Genomic DNA, 26,291 nt, shown 5'->3' with positions numbered 1-26,291 from the left:
ATGAATGCGCGATTGAAGTTACGTGCGCATTGACAACTTCAAAGGGATTAGCGAACATTTAGACTTGCAATATAACTTAGAACTAACTAGATCTAACAACAGATACATAATAGGGTATTTAACTACTTACTTTTAAGATGTACGCACACAGTATGAACAAAAATCAGCAAGAAATCGGACCAGATCAGCACGATCAAATGACGCAGTTTCAGTACAAGTCTGGACATGTACAGTCTTTGATTGACATTCAGTTCTACGGATTTAAACCAATGAAATTACAGAATAATAGTCAGGTGATTCAAAGATAATACGTGCATCCTGCAGTGCAATATAATAAATATCCAGCGGAGGGCGCTAACGTCATTATTAAAGCTTGGCCTTTTGTACACCACCGGAGTGCAAGCCCTAAAAATAGATTTAACAAAGTTTAACGTACTCACCTCAAATTCTCTCTGTAGAGAACAAATTCATGTTGCCTCTCCAGCCAGGACCTCACTCATATCCTGTGCGTTTTTCCACTTCTTTAGTTATTTTCCGCACAAATATAGCTGCAGATGAAGAGCGCGAGCTGTTTGTTTACATCCATTTTCAAGATCCCGCGCACAGTGTGTTGCTTAGCAGCGGTCTCAATCATAAACGTTTGTGTTCTTCTCCGACTGTCAACGATTAAAATCGGCTCCAGTCGAAGGAAACAATCGGTATGTGTGTTCAGTTCAGTCTTAGAATGTTTCAGCTAATCGTTAGGTGTGTCCCCGGCTTTAGAAGTATGCAACACACACTTTTCACAATCCAATCTACATTTTTGTTTTTGTTTGATAAGCTGTTTCACTTGGAAATGCACAATACGATAACAGTCAATTCATACCAGTCATTTCTTACCAACTTCAACAAGATGTGAAAAATGAAATCCTTGACAGAAACAACTAGAACTTTATTGTGAAGAATCATCATAAGGGTATTTTTTTATTTATTTATTTTATATTTTTTGTGCAAAACCCCTGTGTATGATTTGCTATCAATATCCAAAATATTTCTCACAAAAACCCTAAAGTATGAATAATCTGAATTGGCCAAAAGAGAGACCTGAATTCTTAATGTGATCCCCAAACAATTATGAGTAAGAACGTAAAAATAAAATAAAATAACAAATGCACATCTGCATAAAACAAATGGACAAAGATATTAAATGGACCAAAACCCATTTACTCAAACCACACGTATTTAAAAACAAACAAACAAACAAACAAACAAAAAAATAATAATAAACAAAAATCAATGGACAGAGGAGACAGTTGTGATGCAAGTGATATTCGGGAGCATCTCACTAAGCATAGTAGTGCGTGAACTGCCATTTCTGAAAAGAATTGATGGCATCACAGTTCTTAAGGTAGATGCCAGCTTTAACTCCAGCTTCCAGACAGATGGGTTGGGAATGACTCTCTATCATCACATGATCCGTCTAGACAGAGATATAGAAGGTAGACTTTAGTCAAACAATGATTACACACTTGAACTAAACACACTTAAATCTTGAGCCAGGTACCCAAGAGTACATACAGCTAGAGATACACTGAAACTGATACTCATTATCTGTATCGGCCCGATATGGAAATTTTTTGTTAGATCGGGTATCGGTCAAAAGTTCAATATATATATATATAAAACAACACACACATATATTATATATATATATATATATATATTATATATTATATATATATATATATAAAACAACAACAACAAAAAAAAAAAAAAACATAAAACTCTCTCCAAGATGTTCCAATGTTCCCATTATTATGCATAATCCGAACATGAAGGTCAGGGCTTTTGTTTAAAATTACTATTTTTCTGGGGTTTATGGGTGATTCTGAATGGTGTGGTGCACACTCAAGGCCTGAATAAAGGACTGAATAAAACGTAATTTACACAGTAATTAGAATAAAAAAACAAAACAAAAACTCAATGACAATGGTTCAGTAAACCGTTGGACAGATGCAAATGTGTTGTGCACACAATATAACATATACCTGGGACTCCATGTTGCTTTAAGCACATCATAATATGCATAAGTCCTTTTGTGCCACTGTATTGGAGCCTTTCATACTATTTTAGTCTTGCACAGATAATTAATATATAGGCTATTTATTTGTTCTACCATTTTTTTTTTTTTTTTTTAATTTTACAAAATTTTTAAATTTAAGATTAATGCTGTGTCCCAGTTCACCTACGCCTTAAAATTATGTACCGATTTTGCAAAGAAAAAGTACATACTTTTGATTGTGTAGCAGAATAATAGGCAAGCTTTGGGACATACTAATTCATCATAATTACGTCTTTAACAGACCACTCTGTTGCTCCATTACGTGCATCTCATCTCTGTTTTTAACTGCCCTGTCAATCATCTTGTCACAATAAAAATCCTCCACATTAAATTTAATTTCCTACTGTATCAGAGAGAAATGTAGTAGCATTCTCTTGGCTGTAGTATTAATATAATGTATTAGTATATATGTAGTATATAGTAAATATATTAGTATAATGTAGTATTCTCTCTTGGCTTCCCTGAGGCTGGTGAGGATTAGTGGCTGGATTACGACTGCGACGTCCGTGTTTGATGTCACCGCGTCCGATAGCGAGCGCTCCTCTGGCAGCTGGGTATGTGAGCTGCTGTGTTTTTGGGACGCGCTTTCTTGGCAGGCTGCAGCGGCCGTGAGAGTGCGTTAAGAAAGGGGCCGCGCGAGGACGATTCGACGAACGGTTCCTTTCTGTCCATGAATGTTGCCGCTCCCATAGACTTTCCATTCTCTCCTAATCTCCGCGTTTGAGATAGGGAGGGCATGGAAAATCTGTGGGAGCCGCAACATTCATATATATATATATATATATATATATATATATATATATATATATATATATATATATATATATATATATATATGCTCAGGTGTTTTTTACAGTTAGGCTAGCGGCTGGCCTTTTTCTAAGGCTGCCTTCTGGCTTGATAGTGAAAGTGCTTTTAGGCTTTTAAAAGAACTCTTGATTTCTTCCTTCTTCATGCTTTAAATAAGGAGGGAAAATCTTCGTTCTACGAGCCGCAGGAAGGTAAGCTGGGTCCATATTTTTATGTTTATAAAAAGTGTAGACCTTGTTTTTCCTGTATAGCTTTCCTGAGCATGTAGTCAGTAAAGTTAGAAGGGGTTCTTTTGGGCAAAATAACTAGCATTAGGTTGGCTAATTTTCAAAACATGCAGGCCACTTTATGGCCGCTATTTTGTAGCCTCCTATGTTAGAGTAGTTTCTCAGCTAATACTCTTGTTTGGTTTGAGTTACCGTTTTTTGGTGGTAGGCCCTTATCTTCGAGAAGATGAGGTATGCAGTGCTGCTAGGCCCCACTTTTTAGAACTTTGTCATGCTTATAATGTCTTCACATGAGCCCCTTGAATTAAATTCAAGTTTGAGATTACGATGCTAAATATTTTAGCTTTCATTCTCTAGGGTTCATTACAGAACTCAGATCTGTTCTGTGAAACATTTATCCTGTTTGGATGGCATGTATTACAAAGCATTTGTGTTTGCTTTGGGGTTTTAGGCTTTAGCTCTACATACATATGTGAGCTTACTCTAGTGCTGCCACAGGTTAACACCTGTTTCTGTGATAGCAGGCTGTGATTAGCCTCTATCTATGAACGTGGTGTTCTGTTGTACTTCCCAGTTAGGGTTTGTGTTTCACTGAGTGCATCACCTGTTGGATTGTACACTCAGGTTGAGTGTAGAGAGTCTTATTCTGGTTAGAATAGTATGATCTCTGTTAGCTCCCAGTCGATCATGACCACAACAGTTGATTTGCATTTGCTGTTAGATTGTGTGCTCTTTATTGTAGCCTCTTTCTTAATACAGCTTGTTTTTTGGGCGCTGTTGGTTTACGATCACGAGTTTGCTCACGTATTTTAGCACTGACTCAGGCTTATGCTGGTAGGCCTTGTAGGCCTTCCTTAGACCGTGATAGCATATTTCTATAATATATATATATATATATATATATATATATATATATATTAGGGGTGTAACGGGTCACAAAATTCATGGTTCGGTTCGATACGATACACTGGTGTCACGGTTCGGTTCGGTAAGGTTCGGTACATTTTAGATACAGCAAAAAGAAAAAAATTTCCTTGATTTTTTTTTTTTTATGTTTTATTTATTAAAACTAGCTAAAACAATATATTTGGAGTTTATAAAATGCACACTGATGTCAGACATCAGTCGAATGAGCAATAACAATCCATTCATATACAATTTGCCGATATTTATTCATATCAGACACACATAATGGGCCCAAGTAACTACAAAGTTTACTCTATTATTCTTCCAGTTCACCAGCCACTTACTTGCATATATTTCGGGAGAAAATGATGAATTCATCTGCTGTAAATCCGACTGACAGGACTCAGGAAACTGCGGGGCAAACTAAGATGGCGGCGCCCATCTCGCGTTATAGATCAAGATAAAGATAATTTATAAAGGCTTTTAAACGACAAAACACACTCACTTACACATATTTGAGGATCGGAATATCAGATAGTTGATAACATGGTAAGCAAGTTTGTGAATATTTTAAATAAACAAGGAAAAACAAAATAATAGCGATCCATCTGTCATACAGTGTTATAGAGTCTGGGAACGTGACGTCAGCAGCGCATTGCATTCTGGGACATTAGGTCACGGACAGCACAGTAGAGACTGGGAAATAGTGGAGGAAGATGTTAAAATTTATATTATACAGTTAAAAACATATTAGAATGGTGAACGCTGGCTGTGGTATGAACTATATGCATATACTGACCAGCGTGGAAAACGAATGTGAAATGGAGCGCCATTTTTTCCTATTTTCGGGACATTCCAAAAAGCTTAACGTGGCATAATGCTGGCGTAATGTAAGTAAACATCATACTAATAGCCCAGAATTTTAACGCAACACGTTAATTTCACGTTCAACGTTTTCCTCCCATAGAAACTGTAAGTAACAGTTACAGCAAAGCAGATATGAGCCTAGAATATGAACAGAACCCGTCTTATTACACGTTAAGTCACTGTCCATTAAGTGTTTTCTTTATGGGAGGAAAATGCTTGTGTTAAATGTGCGTTCATATTCTGGGCTCATCTGCTTTTCTGTAGTAAACACCAAACTAATAAAGCATTAGCATTAGTAAATTAAGCCACTTTAAGCTTTTTCACGTTAAGCATGTTGTAATGTCCCTCATTTTCTGCCTTCTGGCTTAGAAACACAATGGTGAAAGTGAAACTCAAAATAATTTTGACCAAAATTTGGCTTTGTCATTTGTATTTATTACAGATTAATAACTTCTGATCCGTTTGAATGTGTATGTGCTCACGCCATGAATATAATGTACGAAAACGCGTTTAGAAATGTCGTTTGTGATATAGCTCGTTGTGATCACTCTCCGTGTTCATAGCAACACATCTGATTCATTGTTCAGCTTCGGTAAGAAATCATGTATTTATTCCATTTAGGTCCAGTAAAACTTACTTGGTGTAGCGACTCCACAATATAATTAATTTCAGAGCTGCATTACAGAGGGTCATGCTCTTATGTTATCCCTTAATGCTTTAACATGAAGAAATCAGGGCGATATGATGATATTCTGTCTGAGATCAATCCATATTGTGTTTATTATTTTATCTGGCAGATATATCGGTGCCACTTAGTTATTAAAAACTGCAATAGAGAAATCACTTTGGTCCTGTGTGTGGTCCGATAGAAGGCGTCAGTATGATTTCTATGTGTGTGTATATCGTGTCCTGGCCACACGACTGAGCGATCGAATAAACACAAGATATTCAAATATTAGTCCATTTATTTTCAGTAAGTACAAGCAGCTCTTTAAAAAATGAACGTAAATAAAGTCGTTTTTTTCATCTGGTGATTTGTATTTATTGTCATTGTACGCTCCTGAGCGTGACATAAAACATGGCGGCGACTACCCAGAATGCAACGAGCAGTGACGTAATTTGCCAAGCTCTATTGTTGCTGCGCTCAGCGCTAATGACACGCAAGACGCGTCGCTATGGAAACATTAAAGGCAAACGTTCTAAAATAATGGTTGCATTAAAAAAAAAAAAAAAAGCTCACTCTGGGGGGAGAGTTAGAATATTTTAAACTCACGCTCGAAAGGGATAAAAAAACAGCTCCTTATAAAAAAATGAAAATGTTATATAGCTTACAGGGAATCCAAAGTGCACCCAAACACCAGACCTGTTAGTATGGACGATCTTCTATTTCTGGTCTGTTAAACGCAATAGCCATTTTGCAAAGAGCCTTCAGCGCGTAGGCTACTGAGTGAGCGAGCGCCTGACTGAGTAGCCACATGTAAATCAGACGCTCCAGACGCGTTCGGTGTGAAGGTGTGAACGCAGCATAAAATAAACATATAAGTTGGTGTTTTTTTTTTCTTTGGGGGTGTCAGGGGCGTTGCCTGTTACGTCGTTTGGGTTATTGGGCTACCTTGTTGAACGCATTACATTATATTTCACACACTTTTTTATTTTCTAAATGTAATTAATTAGTCCAACGAACCGTTCGGTACATAATGCGTACCGCGTACCGAACCGAAAGCCTCGTACAGAATGGTTATATATAGTGTTTATATATATATAAACACTAAGATTTTTAATGTTTTTAAAAGAAGTTTCGTCTGCTCACCAATGCTACATTTATTTAATTAAAAATACAGTAAAAACAGTAATATTGTGAAATATTATTATAATTTAAAATAACTGTGTACTATTTAAATATATTTGACAAAGTAATTTATTCCTGTGATGCAAAGCTGAATTTTCAGCATCGTTACTCCAAGTCTTCAGTGTCACTTGATCCTTCAGAAATCATTCTAATATGCTGATTTGCTGCTCAATAAACATTTATGATTATTTTCAATGTTGAAAACAGTTGTGTACTTTTTTTTTTTCAGGATTCCATGATGAATAGAAAATTCAAAAGAACAGCATTTATCTGAAATACAAAGCTTCTGTAGCATTATACACTACCGTTCAAAAGTTTGGGGTTAGTAAGAATTTTTATTTTTATTTTTTTGAAAAGAAATTAAAGAAATGAATACTTTTATTCAGCAAGGATGCATTAAATCAATCAAAAGTGGCAGTAAAGACATTTATAATGTTACAAAAGATTAGATTTCAGATAAACACTGTTCGTTTCTATTCATCAAATAATCCTGAAAAAAAATATTAATATTATACAAATATTTTGTACAATTGTACACATTAAATGTTTCTTGAGCAGCAGATCAGCATATTAGAATGATTTCTGAAGGATCATGTGACACTGAAGACTGGAGTAATGATGCTGAGAATTCAGCTTTGCCATCACAGGAATAAATTACTTACAAACTTAAAATTACAAATTACATTAAATTACAAACTACTGTGAAATATATTCAAATAGAAAACAGTTATATTATATATAATATTTCACAATATTACTGTTTTTACTGTATTTTTAATTAAATAAATGTAGCCTTGGTGAGCAGACGAAACTTCTTTTAAAAACATTAAAAATCTTAGTGGTTCCAAACTTTTGGACTGTACTGTGTGTGTGTATATATATATATATATATATATATATAAATACTCTCTACTTGCTCAGGTGTTTTTTACAGTTAGGCTGTCGGCTGGCCTTTTTCTAAGGCCGCCTTCTGGCTTGATAGTGAAAGTGCTTTTAGGCTTTTAAAAGAACTTTTGATTTCTTCCTTCTTCATGCTTTAAATAAGGAGGGAAAATCTTCATTCTATGAGCCGCAGGAAGGTAAGCTGGGTCCATATTTTTATGTCAACGCTACCAGCCGGTAGACGCGTTGAACCTGTTCTATGTGTCGGCTTGCAATGCCACTCCCGCCCCCTGGGCCGGATATGTGCATCTGTTGACTCCAGTCGTGTTCCCCGTTCGGTGAACCCTGTCGAGTTCCTCTGCCTCCCCCTTCGGTTCGGACATTGCGGAGTGTCTGATGCCAGACCAACATCCATCTTCGATGTTGTCTGTTGGTTGGGTTCCATATGTTGCAATCCCTCTACGTGAGTGATAACATATGTGTATTGTCCACGGTTACTCCCTACAGTGAGCCCGTGTCTTTCCCTTAGCAGAGCTTCTGCTGTCACCTGTCAGCTGTCAGATGAGTCTCCCCCTAGTCAGGTGGAGCCATCCCAGGGACTCATAAGCATTCTGCCCTGTGGTCCAGTCCATATGTTTTCCATGTAAATTCCTTCCCCTCTGGGTAGGTAGTGGATTCCGCAGTTTTCCTTACGGGTTCGCTTCCCCAGTGTAGTCTAGTTTACTTAGTGGGTATATCGGAACAGCAGTAGACTTCCCGGCATAAGCTCGCCCCCTTCTCCGTTCCATTGGTGCGACGGGCGGCTAGAGCCTGCGCTGGGCACTGGAAGGGGTTTCGTAACTGTGGCGCTTTATTTGGGATCCCAATTCGTCGGTCACTACTGACGTACGTCGAACGTGACAGACTGAAAGGGAACGTCTCGGTTACGTATGTAACCCTCGTTCCCTGAAGGAGGGAACGGAGACGTACGTCCCGTCGCCACAGTTTCTGTACCCTCGCTGCAGTGCAGACACCGGTTGTCTCCTCAGTGAAAAACAGAGTGCGATTGCTTCTGCCCCCCTTTTTATATCCACCTGTTAGGGGAGGTGCGCATTATGCAAATATCGCACGCTAAAGTTCATTGGCTTGTTTTAGTTCTCTCGAAGCTGATAGGGGCTCTCTAGCGATATCCCAATTCGTCGGTCACTACTGACGTACGTCTCCATTCCCTCCTTCAGGGAACGGGGGTTACATACGTAACCGAGACGATTTCTCTAATTTCGAAACTGTGAGTATCTTGAAAACTATGTCTGAGGACAAAAGTTTTAGGAAGTGTGTGGATCCTTGTCCGAGGTTTCTGACCCCGTAGGATCCTCACACCCTATGTGTGTTATACCTGGGTGAGGAGCACGCACAGTCAGCGTTTGAGGACACTGGCTGTGAGCTGTGTGAGCGTTTTCCCATGAGAACGCTCCGTTCCCGCCTGACGCTCTTCTCAAGGGGACACAATGGCGGTGTTGCAAGAGTACCAGGCTGACCTGCTGAAGGACCCGGATCAGGGGCAAGGTTTGTCCCCTGATGCGGTGGCTGAGCTGCGCCAAACCACGGATTTGGCTCTCCGTGCCACTAAGCAAACGGCCGCCTCGATTGGAAGATCGATGGTGGCTATGGAGAGGCACCTTTGGTTGACCATGGCGGACATCGGGGAGAAAGAGAAGGGCTCTCCTCGATGCCCCGGTCTCGTCATCTGAACTTTTCGGCGGTTCCGTTGAGGCGGTCGTTGGAAGGTTTAGGGAGGCAAGGGCGCGCTCAGCAGCATTTAAGAAGTGCATACCGCTCAGGTCCGATTCTGGGCCCAGACAACCGGGAGGCTCTGGTCCGCCTCGAGCCGAGGCTCAGAGGCAGGGCCAGAGATCCAGTGTCACCGCTCAAGCACCTCCTCCACCTCGGAGTAGGTCTCAGAAGCGGCGGGATGCAAAGAAAAGGAGAGTTGATCTGAGAGAGGTGATCAATCAGCGGTGTGATCAACGCCGCTGATTGCTCCCCTCTCTCGGCGCGGAAGGATTTGGTACTTTCCTTCGCCCCTTTTCGTCGTCCTCCCGGGATATGTTTTTAATTCTAATCTGTGCGCGTTCAGGATAACACCTTTGAACAGTCAGGCCGGTGGCCGGCCCATGACGAAACTTTTTCTGAAGGCCAACGCGATGGCTGTGATCTTTGCTGTATTTCTTATCTGAAATTTAGAGGTAGAGATCAGGCTTATTACGGCGCCTGTTATTTTGAATACGCCTTGAATGTTGTTTGGCCAGGCTAGAGCTAAGTGTATGTATGGTGTATGTATAAATAATTCCCATATGTATTTTAGTTTTTGGCCTTCTCCTGAGGGAGTGGCTGAATTTTTTGCCCAGATTATCCCATTGCTTATGTAGGTGCAACGATGAGTGTAACAGCTAGGTTTTAGACTGCTTTGTTAAAGTCCTGATGCTGTTTCTCAGGTGGTAGGCCCTTATCTTTGTGTAGATAAGTTTGTGCTATTAATATTGCTAGGCCCCACTCTCTAGAACATTCATGCTGAGAGGAAAGAATATTTTCTTCCGAGCCACTTGATATTTTCAAGTTTGAGTTGACTTGCCAGCATTTTAGCTTTGTCCTCTAAGGCTTGGAACAGATTTGAGAATCTGTAGCAATGATTTTATTTTTCTCTCTGTCAAAGAGCATGTATTTCAAAGTTTCCTTTGAGTTCTAGGCGTTTGCCCTACATTTGGTATGTGAGCTTGATATGCTGCCACAGGTTGGCACCCACTTATTATGGTAGGCCTTCTTAAAAAGCGACCTCTATGTAAGTGTTGGTGAATCCTTTCCCCAGGGTCACTGAGTGCATCACCTGTTGGATTGCATACTCAGGGTAGCTAGATCACTTTTTGAGAAAAGTTAGTATCTGTCAGCTCCCTTTCAGTTATCTGTTTATCAGCTATATTGCATATAACGGTGATTGTAGGCTAGACTGTTCAGCCTCCTTCTAGTTAGCAATAGTTTTATACTGCTGTATAATAGATTTCAGTCTGCTCACATACTGTTTTGGATTTTACACCTCTTCAGGCCCTGCAGCATGTTGTTTGAGGTAGCAGGCTCAACTAGCCTCCCTTAAGCCATGTTGGTTATGTATGGATTCCTTTAGTCACATAACTTAGGGTACTTTGCCTGTTTGGAAAGTGTAGCCGAGCACAGGTAGCAGTTAGCTTCCCATAGTTAATTGGGTTAGAGCTGGTTCCCTGTAGCTTGGTTCCCTGGAAATTCATGAACTGAAGCCATGTGTCATTGAATCAGTAGGCCCCTTCAGGCCTCCTTTTTAGTTTACATGTTGGCACAGATTGTGTTTTTCTGTGCGGCTTAGGATGAGATGACAGTAGTGAAACCTTACTGAGGTTTGGTTAAGCCTATTGTTGCCTCTCTGAGTCGATGATTCTAGTTGAGCTAAGAGCCACCTAGCGCCTAGGTTGGATCTTTAGGCTCCTGGAAACGGCCACGAGACTTACGCCATGTGTCCTGGAGGATGCTAAGCATGCGGGCCGCCTTTTTTGGACACACGGGTGTTTGTTTTGGGTGTATTTCTCTCTGAGAACTAGTCATATACACTTTCGCTGGCCAGGGGCCCAAGTGGTAGATTCAACCCCTTGGGGTTGGGTTTGTAATAGTGCTACTCTGATTATGATGGTTGGGCCTTCATCAGGCCCTATCTTAAGAATCAGCCACAGGCTGGTTTGTGCTTCCCTTTCAGGGTTTTCAGCGCACAGCCTCCTCAGTGCGTTAATTAAGCACTGGGTAGATCCTAGGTGATCGGATTATCTCCCCTCGATATGAGGGTTCATAGCATTCAGTTGAGTTCTGCTCTCCAGGATGCCCGTCTCTACGCGTGGGTCTGAGCTGGTTTCTGCCTTTCTGCAGTCACTCTTACCTATTTTCTTCTTCAAGAATGCATTCTAGAGGCTCTGTATTCAGACAGGGTTGGTCTGGACTAAGTCTGTTCCCCTAGAAGACCAGGTCGGCCTCCCTGGCGGCAATGAGGGTGACCCCGTTCCCCTCAAGAGTGGCTGGCCGAGGTTCCCTTTGGTTCCTTGGCCACATTCCCTTAAAGGGACCACTTTTTCCTTCGGGAAAGTGGGTCCCGGACGCCTTAGCAATTTCTTTAGGCTCTATTTGTTAAAAGAGAAAGGTAGAAGCCTTTTGGAAGTTCAGCTTGGGCTGTTGGCCGAAGGGAATGCGGTCACTGACAGCCTGGTGTGACCCGAGGGGGAATTGCTGAGCAGTTCGAGGACTGCTTTGAGACCTTTGTTTCAGCCATATTTTTTGGCAGGCACTCTCCTCAATCATGGCGGCGTTGGTATATCGTTCCCCAAAGCGTGGCAACGCAGAATTGAGTTCCCTTCGAAAGGGAACGTCTCAGGTTACTCATGTAACCATGGTTCCCTGAGAACAGGACTCTGCGTTTTCCTTGCCTTGTTTCAGGCGGCCTCTGGGCAGTCCCTTCAATGACTGCTCCCGTGGGCGCGCTTTTATACATCCGGGTCGCGCCCCATGACGTCATAGGCTGTCGCCGGCCAATGAGCATTGGCGTTGTTGGATAGTTGGTTTTTCAGACATAGAGTCACGTGAGACATTCCCCAAAGCGTGGCAACGCAGAGTCTCGTTCCCTGTTCTCAGGGAACCATGGTTACATGAGTAACCTGAGACGCTTTTCATATGAGCTATTTCTAACACCAACTGATTAATTAAAAGTCAGGTAAATAGCAGAATCTACAGAATAGATAAGCGACAAGACTGGGACTGTATATATATATTTCAAAATGAAATTATATAAGCTTTCTGCACAAAAAAAAAAAAAAAAAAGTATAATTTTAGGTCTTCGGGTCATTTTGACCCGTGAGGGACACTTTTGTTACTATATGGGAGAGATGGATGAGGGTAGAGACCTTTCTACTGACTTTAAGAAAGAAAAATGCCCAGGGTGGCAGGGTCCCTGATTCCCCGTGTGAACATGCCATAGACCTGCTGCAGAGAGGCATGAGGACTGTAGATGTGGCCAGAGCAATAAACTGCAATGTCCGTAATGTAAGATGCCTTAGACAGCGCTACAGGGAGACTGACTGTCCTTTTTAGTATCGCACAGCAAGAATATATTTCAGTTTATATTTAAGTTGTTGAATCTTTTTGTTCATACAAATATTTGCACATTTAAATAAATTAAAAAAATCTATTTTCCATTTTCCAACAGTTAATGGTCCGATTGACTTCCATAATATTTTTTTCTTCCATACTATAAACGCCAATGGTGCCCATTAACTGTTTGGTTACCCACATTCTTCAAAATATCTTCAAATTCACACAGGTTTGGAACAACTTGAGGGTGAGTAAATGATTACAGAATTTTCATTTTTGGGTGAACTATCCCTTTAAACCTGGTATATGGTTATAATATAGCTATAATTCATTTTGGGTATATCAAACGGGAGATCTTTGGTCTTATTGGTAACACTTTATAATAACGTTCAGTTATAAGTCATTTAAGAATTATTAGTTAATGATTAACAGATAATTTACAAAACATGAATATACATTTATAAATGATAAGTGATCTAATATTTTATGAATGTTTTATAAATTCAGTTATAAGTCATAAATTATTTGTTAATTATGAACAAATCATTTACAAAACATGGCTATACGTTCATAAATGATTAATAAGTGATATGTTAACATTTTATGAATGTTTTATTAGTTCAGTTATAAGTTATTAGTTAATGATGAACGAATCATTTACAAAACATTAAAATATACGTTCATAAATTATTAATACGTGTTATGCTAACAATTTACAAATGTGTTGTAAGTTATCTCAAATAAATCAAACAGATCATTAGTAGATGGTTAAGTTATTAAGACATTATTAATCACTTATAATAACTTAAGTATTTATGACAAAATTGTTTTAGTATCATTATCTCAAAAAACAATTGTTAATCATGAACAAATGTTGAACAAACCATTAGTAAATGATCAGTATATGATTTATTGATGAAGTTGTAAGCTGGTCAGTGTCCAAAAGCACAAACATGCAGGTATACTAAAGCACTATTTTTAAGAGTAATTTATTTGTTTTGAAGTGGATAAACATTTATAAATGCCTTACAGTCAGGTGATTCCAGTGAATTATATTAAATCCTTTCACTTATCAGCACAGACTTGTGTTCTGTGTGGAGTGTGTGGGGTCTAGTGATGAAGTCATTCTCTGATCCGGATTTACCTTCCACTGAAGCTCACATCAGGTGCACAGAGTTAAATACTCCATGTGTGTCAGAAGATAGCTGTCTATACCCTCACCAGTCAGCACTTACACTGCAGTACACACTACTAAGTGTTCAATACTACCTGTTATAGATGATGTATAAATGCATGAATAAATAATTTACAAAGCTTTCTGCATCCCCCTATTCTAAAGTGTAAACTATTCTTCACTTGTAAATGTGTTACATATCATTTGTAGACCTTTCTTTCCTGTTACAAATTATTTGTATATGTATACAAGTCATTTATAACGCTTTTCTACCCTATTCTAACTATTCATGACTTATAAATGTGTTACACATCATTTGTAGACCTTTCTTTCCTGTTATAAATGACTAATATACATTTACAAATAATTTGTAACACTTTCTGCATACCCTATTCTAAAGTGTAAACTATTTATCACTTATAAATGTGTTACATATCATCTGCAGATCTTCTTTATAAATTATGTAGCTACAAACTGCAATTTGTAAATTTACCATTTATTTGCCATATGCAAAGTATATCTTTCAGTTACAGGATATGAAAATCTATACGAATCCCGATATTTAAATTATATATTTTTATATAAAAATTACAATATTTTTATGCAAATATATTTTATAGATTATAGATTATAGATATTTTATAGATATCTTTGAGCCCCTAACTCACCCCTTATACCTAAACATGACCACTTTTTAGCCACTTCACAAATATAAAAATGCAATATAGATATATTTACAGTGACTGTTATCTTAGTTGATATACTGTTGTATAAAAAAATAATAATTTTAAGCTCCCTACTCCACCCTATAACCTTAAGCATAACCATTTTGACAATATACGTAGTGTAACAGGCAGATAAATGTACGTTAGTCACAATCATTTATTTAAAACATTACAAAAAACAGTATACAGAACAGACAAAATGACGTGTGTGCTACATTACTAGCGAAATGACAGCAAACCATAATTTTGTGTGAGTAACAGAATGAAAATAAAGTGTTTAATCGCTGCAAACATTCCTCTGGTCTGCATTTCCATCCTTTTAAACGTTGCGCTGAATCTAACACAGCAACTCAAATTCGGCATGTCGCAAACACTCTATGGTAGTCGCAAATCACATGTGACAGCCAATAAGGAGCGAGGTTTGACGTCACTGCCGCAAACATGTGTCGTATTGTTAGACGCGCCAATTTTAATTTGAAAGTTATGAAACGGCGGATTGATATGATTATTAATGTATAATGGTTATATTACGTTGTAAGAATCTGTTCCTCACACGATGGCATCGTACGACTTCCTTATGAAGACTTGAAAATAATGCACGAAATAATGGACTATGTTTATCAGTTTATGGTGCATTTTCATGTTATGGTGAGGAGCTGTTCCATAAAAAACAAAATAAAAATTAAATGATTAAGTGCTGGTTAAATGGTGGCAGGGTGTTGATTTATAAATGTATTATTATTATTTTTTTTTTTTTTAAATAATGCAAATTTTAGGCTTGGGTAAAGTGATGGAGTGAGATGGATCATGTAACAGGAACATCTGCAAATGATGTGTAACATTTATAAGTGATGAATAGTTTACACTTTAGAATAGGGTATGCAGAAAGTGTTATAAATGACTTGTATTCATATACAATTAATTTGTAACAGAAAAGAAAGGTCTACAAATGATATTTAACACATTTACAAGTGATATTTCACACATTTACACTTTAGAATAGGGGATGCAGAAAGCTTTGTAAATGATTTATTCATGCGTTTATCAAGTGTTTAACACCTGTTATAGATGATGTGTAGTGTGTACTGCAGTGTAAGTGCTGACTGGTGAGGGTACTGACAGCTGTCTTCTCTGACACACATGGAGTGTTTAACTCTGTGTACCTGATGTGAGCTTCAGTGGAACGTAAATCTGGATCAGAGGCTGACTTCATCACTGGATCCCACACAAAGAACACAAGTCTGTGCTGATGAGTGAAAGGATTTAATATAATCCAGTGGAATCACCTGACTGTAAGGCATTTATAAATGTTTATCCACTTCAAAACAAATAAATTACTCTTCTTAAAAATAGTGCTTTAGCATACCTGCATGTTTGTGCTTTTGAACACAGACCAGCTTACAACTTCATCAATAAATCATATACTGATCATTTACTAATGATAATTTACTAATAATCATTAACGGTAGCACTTTATTTTACAGTACGTGTACTTTCCTGGTACATATATAGTAATTATGTTGTACATACAGGTAAAAGAGTGGTAACACAAGTTACTTACCTGACATGTATGTACATGGGAACTAATAAGAAACACTGCTGTACTTTCCAATGGTACATACATGGTAACTACTTTGTATCTATAGACAAGTGTCAGGTAATAACAGGTGCTTACATATAGTGTCTGTATATGGTAACTCTTTTTTCTCAGTTATTTTGTTTTATTTCCAGATTCAATCATAGACTCGTTCTTACGTACCAGAGCACGTACGCACATGCGCACTCTTGGTGCTTAAAATCTCTGGACAATCTAAAATATGTAAATGACATTTGTATATATTCAAAATAAAATAAAAGTATATATTCAAAATAAAAGATATACATTGTACTTAATGCCAGCTTGCTTATTTTGCTCAAGTTAATCATTTATTAAGTCCACATGTCATAAAAACAAGAAACTATGCTTCCAACCACACAAGTTTGTGATGCAGTTTGCTAATGTTCGTTTGAACTATGGTTTCAGTAAACACCAAATCGTTGAACTATGTTAATAATAATGGAAATTGCGATGCTATTTGACTAACAATGCAGGGAAATGCACCCCTGATTGGCTCAGTCGTTTTTCATAGGCATAAATCATATCATGTTTTCTCCATTATAATGCACAGACAAAATTATTTGTGAATTACTAGGTGATCTCATAATATCATATTACTCACAGATCTTGGTTTATTTGAGCAGGAAAGGAAAAAAATCAAGTGTTTTTTGTTCACTTGACTCGCTTGTTAACTGCTGTACGTTTAATCTTCTGGATCAGTTGAATTCACAAATTAATCATTTAATGTTATTTTGTGAACCAGTTGATTGAAAATAATCAGCTCAAAAGGTTCGATCACGAAATAGACATCACTATCAGGTCTTAGAGAAGATTTTGATGTATTTACTTTAAAATAAACAAGGAACAGCATGTTTTCCTGAAATTAAGTGGAACAAAAAGTCTGATATTATGCTTTGAAATGTAGTGAAGAAAATTAAAGTTTCAAAAAAACTAAGTTAACAAGGCACATTATAGTGTTATTTAGTTATCATACAACTGCACTCTAAATGGCTTATAAAAAACAATAATACCTGTAACTATAAGTGTGTCTTGCCATGCTATTTAAATTTAAACGATATGGATAAATTTTTTCATTTCCTTTCTCATGCTGTAGTGATATGAAGTAATCACATTTCATGAATCATTTAATTTAATTAATACTCTGTTCTACACCAACTACGAACACATATCCTATTATGTATGAAAGACCTATCAGAGTAGGTATGTGGCGGAGCGACACATGCAGCCCCGCCCTGTTCTGCAGACTGAAACAATGTTGTAAACAAGGACAGTGATATTTCTCATGCTGAGAGATAAACAGCTGTATTTGTACGAGGAAATATCACATACTGTGTTTAAAAAAAAAAAAAATGTTTTTATTTGAGCTCCATGAGATGACGCATACTACACCCAGGAACATTCTTTTGCTATTCAGGATCAGAAACTTTTTTTTTCCAGTGGAAGAAATGCATTTATAGATTTTACTTTAGATGAATGTAGCATCGATACATATTTTTGGCTTTAATATTTGTATTGTGTGATAACCATAAAAGCAAGATACTCGAGGCTAGTGCTGTATGGTGATTATGTCATGGCTAAAGGGCATCAATGATACTATACCTGGAGATTGTATTTTGCCCAGGACTTACCAAAACTTTACCAGACTTGTGCATCCAGCGGAGATGTGGCTTAGTGTTGTCACATGGTTCCATGATAATCTGCGTTTCCTGAGGAGTCAAACAGGAAGTGTTCTGTCGAAGCATCCTTAACCAGGTGTAGCTAAACTGCTGACTCTGTGAGGCATGAGAAAGCAGAAATAAGCAGTGCTTTTATGATGAAAGATTATATAGCAGAAATAAATATCCATGTGAATAATACATCTGAATTGGATTTACCTTATTTGTGACATCACATTTATCCAAAAAAAATATACCATTTTGAAATACCAAACATTTTCTGGCTCCAGCATTGAAAATCTGAAAAAGGAAAAACAGAAAACAATACAACTAACTAACAATACAAGTAGAATTTCTCTAAGATTAGTGACAGAAGAATTAGGCGTATTCAGCAAATAATATATCCTCTATAATAAATATCCCCTGAAGTTTATATATTCTCTACCTACCACTCCTTCAGCTTTGACCAGAGGGGCGTCTAGGTCTGGATAGACATTCTCCAAGTACCACTTAAAGCTTTTACACTTGAGTTTTTCTCTCAGCTGAATCTGTTCTGTCAGATTTCCTATATCAGTCACACTTTTGTCCAGCAGGTGGTGGTAGCCATGGCCATAAAAGATCTCTTTATATTCATCCAGCCACACCTCTACAACCCTGGCCAAGTTTCTCTCGACTGTTTTCACACGGTCTTTAGGGAACTTGTAAGGATTATCGCCGCGGAAGATGTGGCCGACACGTGAGCAGGGAATGATTTCAATTTCGCCACCACACATCCAGATCTACAGCACAAATAACACATTACCTGCCACTGGGCAGACTATACAAATATTTGAGTATAGCTCAATAAAACTTAAAAAGAACCCCAGTTTTAGAGCAAACATAGTCATATTTCTGTTTTTCATTAAAGATAAGTTCACTTCAGAATTAACATTTCCTGATAATTTACTTTCTTCAGACGAAAAGAAATTAAGGTTTTTGAGGAAAACATTCCAGGATTTTTCTCCATATAGTGGACTTCACCAGAGTAAAATGGGTTGAAGTTTCAATTCAGCTTCAAAGTGCTCTACACAATCCCAGCCGAGGAATAAGGGTCTTGTCTAGTGAAACGATCAGTCATTTTCTAAAAAAAAAATAAAAAAATGATTTTCTAATAAAAAATTTATATACCTTTTTAACCACAAATGCCCATCTTGTACTGCTCTGCAATGCACCATGCATTACATAATCACGCTGGAAAGGTCATGCATGATGTACAGTAGGCGGAGGTACCGATCCAGTGTCTACAAAGCGAGCGTGCAAAGACTAAGTCAAACTGCCTTTACAAAAAAAGGTAATACAATGATGTCGAATGATTTTGAAGTTGGAGAAGAAAATGAGATGGGAGTTTTTTTGCCCTATACGTCAAATGTGACCTTTCCAATGTGATTACATAATGCACCACGCTAGTGCAAGACAAGAATTTGTGGTTAAAAAGTATATAATTATTATTATTTTTTTTAAATAAAATGACAGATTGTTTCGCTAGATACAAACCTTATTCATCAACTGGGATTGTGCAGAGCCCTTTGAAGCTGCAGTGAAACTGCAATTTAGACCTTCAACCCACTGTACCCCAGTGAAGTTCACTATATGGAGAAAAGTCCTGGAATGTTTTCTTCAAAAATCTTCATTTTTTTTTTTTTCAACTGAAGAAAGAAAGACATAAGCATCTTGGATTACATGGGGGTAAGTATGCATGCAAAGAAAAAAAAGGAGAGAAAGCAGCCAAAAATGCCATAAAATACACTATTTTTATAAAAAAATAAAAATAAATTAGTCTCTGATAATAAACCTTTACCAATTTACCTTGAAAGAGATTTCCATGTTTTCCCCACCCCAGACATCCAGGCCTGGGTCATATGCCCCCAGCTCATAGAAATAGCTCTTATCTATAGAGAAAAGACCCCCTGCCATAACAGGACACCTGTGCAAGAATAAAAACACACCTCATATGCTAACTGCCACAAAACACCTTTAACTGCAGTTCAGACTAATATATTTTCTTGCATATTACAACATAATTGAGTATAAGCTATAATTAGAACTGATACAGAAACTACTATGTCTAATATTCTTAATAGTTAATTTTTTTAAGTGTGTAGTATCTGCATGAACATTAAAAAACAATTATACAATCCCCCAGATTCACAGACAAGGCTTAAGCTAGTCCCAGACTAAAATGCATATTGTAGCCGTTTTAACTGAATGCAACTTGCACATTGTTTTGTCTCAAGGTGCACACCAGTAATGTTTTTTTTTTTCTTAGGGCATGTTTATAAAAGCTACTTAAATGCCCTGATTGAACTAAGGCCTAATCCTGGCATAGTCTAAGCCCTGTCTGTGAAACCGGGCCATAATATCGTGTTTCATTTATGAAAGAATAAATTATGATTTTTTTTTATGTGTACAACTTTCTTTTTTTCATGAACTGAGATGAGCTGGGTGATCTTATTGTTGAACAAAATGAAAGAACTTGGACTGGTACACTAAACTGAATCTCTTCTGTGAATGAGGATCCGCTGACCAATTAAACAGGATAAGTTTGTTCAGCTCTTAATGTTAATCAGTTGTTTACAGCACAGAGAGAAAGGGCACAGAAATATTATTATATTATTATCTAAAATATTATCTACATATAAAAATGATGATCACAAAATTAAAAATATATCAGGAAGCTGCGATTATCAGGGTAGAACCACAACCGACTTATGTAAACTATATGGTGATACATGGCTATATCATCCCTTTAGGGAAATATTATTCTAAGTATTGTGTTAAAAAAGACAAATATTATCTCTATATCTATACTGTCCACTTGATTGTAATACGATTGTTTTGTTCATGTGAATAAACTGTCTCTGTAAAGTGTCCTTGAGCTTGGGAAAGGCACTATATAAATGAAACATATTATTATTATTATTATTATTATTATCTCTTCATTTAATTGGACAGCAACAGATTCGGTCATGTCTGGCAACTAATGGCAACTGACAAATATGTTTTAAATTTTATTAGGATATATATAATTTAAGGTAACATTTAATTGTCTATAGGCTTTTTAAAAATCACAATTTTTACAAACTAATTATTTTTACTTATCAAACTAAATCAATGAGACGTAAATGTTTCCTTATCCTGTGGCTCTCTCTGGTGGACAACATTAGTATTACGGCCTTGATTTGTCATTCCCACTGAATAGATTAGAAACTGTTAGCCCAACTGAGCATTGGAAATTCATCACATATTTGTCAATGTCCTGTTGTCCATGTATACCAAGATTTGTGAAGTTTAGATGGCTTATTTGCAATGTATATATATATTTTTATGCTGACGTTACCTGATGGGGTCTGAATCCTTGACCTGGTTCTTTCTAATATATTCCTCAGGTAGAGCACTCCAGCCAAACACCAGTGGCCATCTGAAAATGCCTCTTTGGAAGTTATCAACAAGCATGTAACTGCAACAAAACCAACAAAAAATAAATACATTTCAGTGCATGAATTTAGTCTCAAGAGGGCATGGACATGTACTATGTTACATGTACTATGTAGAGTACAACGGCACACCTTAAGAAAACAATGTGCTTTTCACTACGCCTGATGACGTATGATTGCAGAAAAAATATCTACGTTTGTATTGAACATTTATGAACCAATATATTTTGTGTGGAAATAAATCATAAAAGAGGTTTACTTTGTTTTAAGGTGCCATAGATAGAACGTCTTTTTAAGATGTAATATAAGTCTAAGGTGTCCCCTGAATGTGTCTGAGGCTGCGTGGCCCCTTCAAATTCTCCCCGCCCACAGAAAAAAAAAAAAAACTTCCCGCCCACGGAACTCGCGCTTGCCTTAAACAGCATAAACTTGTTTCAAATCAGCTTTACATATTAGAAGCACAGAAAAAAGGGAAGTGGTTAAAAATAAGCTGTACAAACAAGCGTGGTAATATGTAACATATACAAGATGGTGCTACATTAAGCCAATGTCGGCTGACTCCCAAGGGTGGAAAAAACCCCTTAGGAGAAAAACCCAAGTGTTCGTCATGCAGCATGTCTAATTGTGCAAGTATGGTATGTATTTGGATGTTTACATTTGATTCTGAATGAGTTTGATAGTATGCTCTGTGGCTAAAGCTAACATTACACACTGTTGGAGAGGTAAATTCAATTTTTAATTCTAGGGCACCTTTAAAAATCTTATAAATGTATGAGGTGGCGAGGAAGAATTTGCACAAATACTTTAGCTAAAATAATGTTTTTAATAATGTCTAAGTTAGTACTTGTTCAAAACAATCACTTTAGCAAAGTTTGTACTATTTTATTTTGATAAATAAAAGAATTCATTTTTGTTCAATAAAATGAATTATATATACTGTCATTAATATATGTAAAAATATATTTAAAAAATACAGAATTTTTTTTTTTTAAAAAGTAAAGATTGTGAAAGCCTCGAAGGAGATCTCAAAATAATTTAATATAGATTTACACTAGTAACAAATTATATTTTATTATATGATATGATACGTTTTTGTGCCATCTAGTGGTTTAGAAGAAAATAAATCAAATGTGCCTTTTACCCCGTTGTACCCTTCTGTTACATCATGGTATTCTTTGAAGTGCCTTGTACAAATGGGGAGCTCAACAGTTTTTTAATTGCATGATTGAATATACTTCATTACCTCATGTCCTTATCGCTGATGACCTCAATAACAGGACAGACCACTTTTTTGCGGTCCAGGTAAACTCTTTCTAACAGTGGCTCCAGCCACCCCACGTTACACTCAATGTGAGAGTCCAGGAATGTCAACACTTCACCTGCAGATGAAACAACATCTGCTGAAACAACTATTACAGCCAAACACTAAAACAAAATGCATTGTTTAGCAGAGATAACAGCTGTCAATGTATCCCAAACCGATTAAATTAAGTACAAATACAAGGACAGTCCCTACCTATACTGCTACTGTATGTATTGAAACTTTCTCAGTAAACTGAAATGAACTGAATGCGAGTGTATAGTACCTGTAGCAGCAGAGGCCCCTGCCATCCTGGCTCTGATGAGGCCTTGTCTCTCTTTCAGACGGATGATACGTACTTTAGGGAACTGAGACATATAAACATCTAACTGCTCCTTCAGGTAGTCTAGAACACAAACAAAATCCCTCATAGAGAAACAAAACCACAGAAATGTGAGAACTAACATACCTTCAGTTGCTTCTTTATTTAGAGGTACTTTTCTGTCTTCTATGACAATTTTAAAGCAAAAATGCTTAAATTTTGCTTCAATTTAAGAACAGATAATAATAACATATACAAGTCTAATATAAGCCAATCCCCTGGTTTTCACAGACAAGGTTTATATGTAATCCTAGACTAAACGCATGTTTGAGTTGTTTAAACTGAAAGCAACTTGCACTGACACAAAGTCTCATAACTGAGACTGTTAAAATATGTCAGTGCCATTTTTTTGTCTAAAGATGCACACCAGTACTGTTTTATTATTCTAAGGCACGTTTATGAAAGCTACTTAAATGTCCTTTTTAAACTAAACCCTAATCCTGGCTTAATCTAAGCCCTGTCTGTGAAACCAGACCTATAAATCAAAATATAATCTGAGGCTTTTCCTAACGTTTTATTCGATGATCAAATCCATGCTTATATTTTTATTCCAGGACTTGTGATGTTTTGTCATAGATTAAGCATTTTTTAATAAGTTTCACTTGTCAAGATTTCAAGTAGTCAAAATAAGTTCCTTATTGAAGAATTAACCAGTTACTGTATGGATAACTGTGAAACACAAGTCTGTTTACCTCTGTATTTAGTGCTGATCACTTGTGACCATAATACTATTTACTAAGATCTAAAGCTTTTAACTATTAGATAAAAACCCTGTCACTAAGCTCACGTTCACATAATTTCTTTAAAATGTAAGTAAATCAGCACAGAATTGTTCCCTCAGACCTTTGGTGCTGCAGTCATCCACCAGAATGATCTCTTTCAGCAGATGTGGAGGAGACCTGTTAAGCACACTGTGTACAGAGCGCAGCAGAGTTGACCAAACCTCATCCACAAAGCAGAAGATCACGCTCGTATTGGGCAGGTCATCATGAACAAGATTTTCTGAACATCTAAACAATACAGGGTATGGAGATGTTACACATATATCAGTGGTACATGTTCTTTCCATAACGTACAATTTGACCTGCCTGAATACAACAAAATTATTCAAACTCACGTTTGGGGTCTGGTGTCTGGAATGGCTCTATCTATTGGTATCTGTTCACTCAGGAATACATTAAAATATCCTTCACTCCAGCGTCTCCGACTCTCCAGTTCTTTATCTCTGGGAACTCTTGCAGGCTGTCCAAACTGTCCCATGGCCTGCAGATCTCTGGGCATGTCTGTCACATCTAGGGCCATAACCTTATGAAGCCCACCTGACCTCCTCGCCCACACACTAGTAGAGCGTAGTACCTCTTCTGCTGCTTTTTGAGTAATATCTGGTTTAGTTTTGTTCAAAGTATTGATATGGTTCCCTCTATTGTCAGTAATATTTTTCGGGTTATCAGTCTCTGCTGGTTTGAGCAAATCATTACTCAAGTTCTTTTGTAAACCCGCATCTACATGAACTTCATTACGTGACATCAATAGTGTGTCATTGGTCTGACGTATTTTCACCACAGTGTTTTCTTTGAGCGCAGGAGGATACATTTTCTCCTGGACAGCAGGCAGTGCTTTAGTAAGTAAATGTGCTTTAACATCAAGATTTGCTTCTGTCTGTCCATTAACAGCAGCATTTATTTTGTTCATCTTTCCAGTTATACTGTTCACTTTGCCATTAATAACAGGTTTTGTCTCATTTATTTTGGCGGAGATGCTAATAATTGTTCCTTTCACAAGTGATTTCACAGTTTGATTCACTTTGCTTTGATTAATTTCCTCCTTTTGTTCCACAAAAGACTTGCCAGCCACTAACATTGGATTCAAATGTTTGTCATGTTTTAGCAGAGCTTGGGTTTCTGTCCAAAACTTTGGCCACTTTCTGTAAACCTCATCAACTTTTCTTTCAAACCTGTTTCTGTTTTTAAAAAACTCCCTCTTGTCTATGTTTACTTTTTGCAGTGGATATTTTAAGACACCCTCTACATTGCCTTTCCTCCTTCCCTGGTTTAGTACAATCTCTCTCTCTTTGAGATCCTGATTCACATCACTGATGGATATCCGCAGTGCTGCCATATCAAAGAGGAGCCAGATTACAGATGCAATAAACACAAACGCCAGGACCCTCCCACTGCCTCTGAAATACTTCCTAAACTTCATTTTTTTTTTTTTTTTTTTAAATATTCACACAATTCAATACTGAAATAGACTGACGCCACATTCTTAAGCTGATGTGACTAACGTTACCTGGAATATTCACAAGTCGCAACTGAATTATAAACATATGTTTTCTGTTGTTAGATACGTTATGTGGGCCAAGATAGAAATACTAAACAAAAGGAACGGGATCAATTGAACCAACGTTTTTAACAACAAAGGTTAGCAGAATTAACATGAAACAACTTTGTCGCTATGGTTACAGGCGTTATTGAAGTTATCGCGATAATAGAAACGGGATTTGATTGTAGTTTACCTGGCCATACAGACGATGTTTATTCCACTTGTGACTGGTGGTGTAAATTTAAGAGCACCAAAACATGTTAGTAATTGTTGTCATTGCCAAGCACTGAGTGTGAGAACTTAGCCATAGAGGGGCACTACTTCAGTAAACATCCCGAAATCAAAAACGACAGCGTGGCAAAATTTCTGCAGTATTAACTAAAAACTCTGTCCTGGCAAACTTCCGCAGTTTTGCACTCAAAAGGCATATTAGATCCACAGCAAATCCATATTTGATATTTCGTTTCAAAGAACGCTGAAATAGTCGAGTGAAACTTCCTAGTGAGATCGTTGTCACGAAGTTTGTCATCACACACGTGCTGCTCCGGTCTTCTCAAATGAATGTTTTCGGCACTCGTTTCGATATTCTGAAAGGTTAAATTCGACAATTATCTGGTGCCACTTCTGAGCACACACACATACATACATACATGTTCATGTGTTCCACTGGGTTAAGGACATCCTCCTTGTAAGCCTAGTTCCTGCTAGCGTCCTGCACATCAGACCAACCCTGTTTTACACGTAGGCTACATACACTTATGTGGCGACGTGTCAATATATCGAGCGATATTTTGGACGCATTCAGAAATGAATTCCTGATCAGGGTGTGGTTCGGACATAGGCTACTTATTACTGCATGTCAGA

The 26,291-nt window shown here is 37.4% G+C and overlaps 1 protein-coding gene across 1 annotated transcript; it reads right to left on the bottom strand.

The window, feature by feature from the left end:
- Nucleotides 1–922: 922 nt before the first annotated feature.
- On the bottom strand, nt 923–26,134 carry LOC137035763 (polypeptide N-acetylgalactosaminyltransferase 5). The gene is made up of 10 exons (XM_067409385.1): nt 24,223–26,134; nt 23,949–24,115; nt 23,010–23,129; nt 22,667–22,802; nt 21,327–21,446; nt 19,796–19,913; nt 18,400–18,729; nt 18,170–18,250; nt 17,924–18,067; nt 923–1,459 (listed from the first exon to the last, which is right to left on the bottom strand). Exons 1-10 carry the CDS (start codon nt 25,305–25,307, stop codon nt 1,325–1,327), a joined length of 2,436 nt encoding a protein of 811 aa, XP_067265486.1. The 5' UTR covers nt 25,308–26,134; the 3' UTR covers nt 923–1,324.
- Between the last annotated feature and the right edge of the window lie 157 nt (nt 26,135–26,291).

This window comes from Chanodichthys erythropterus, chromosome 14 (genome assembly GCF_024489055.1).
Source record: "Chanodichthys erythropterus isolate Z2021 chromosome 14, ASM2448905v1, whole genome shotgun sequence".
NCBI classification, from domain to species: domain Eukaryota; kingdom Metazoa; phylum Chordata; class Actinopteri; order Cypriniformes; family Xenocyprididae; genus Chanodichthys; species Chanodichthys erythropterus.
This window is presented reverse-complemented; position numbering and strand designations above follow the sequence as displayed.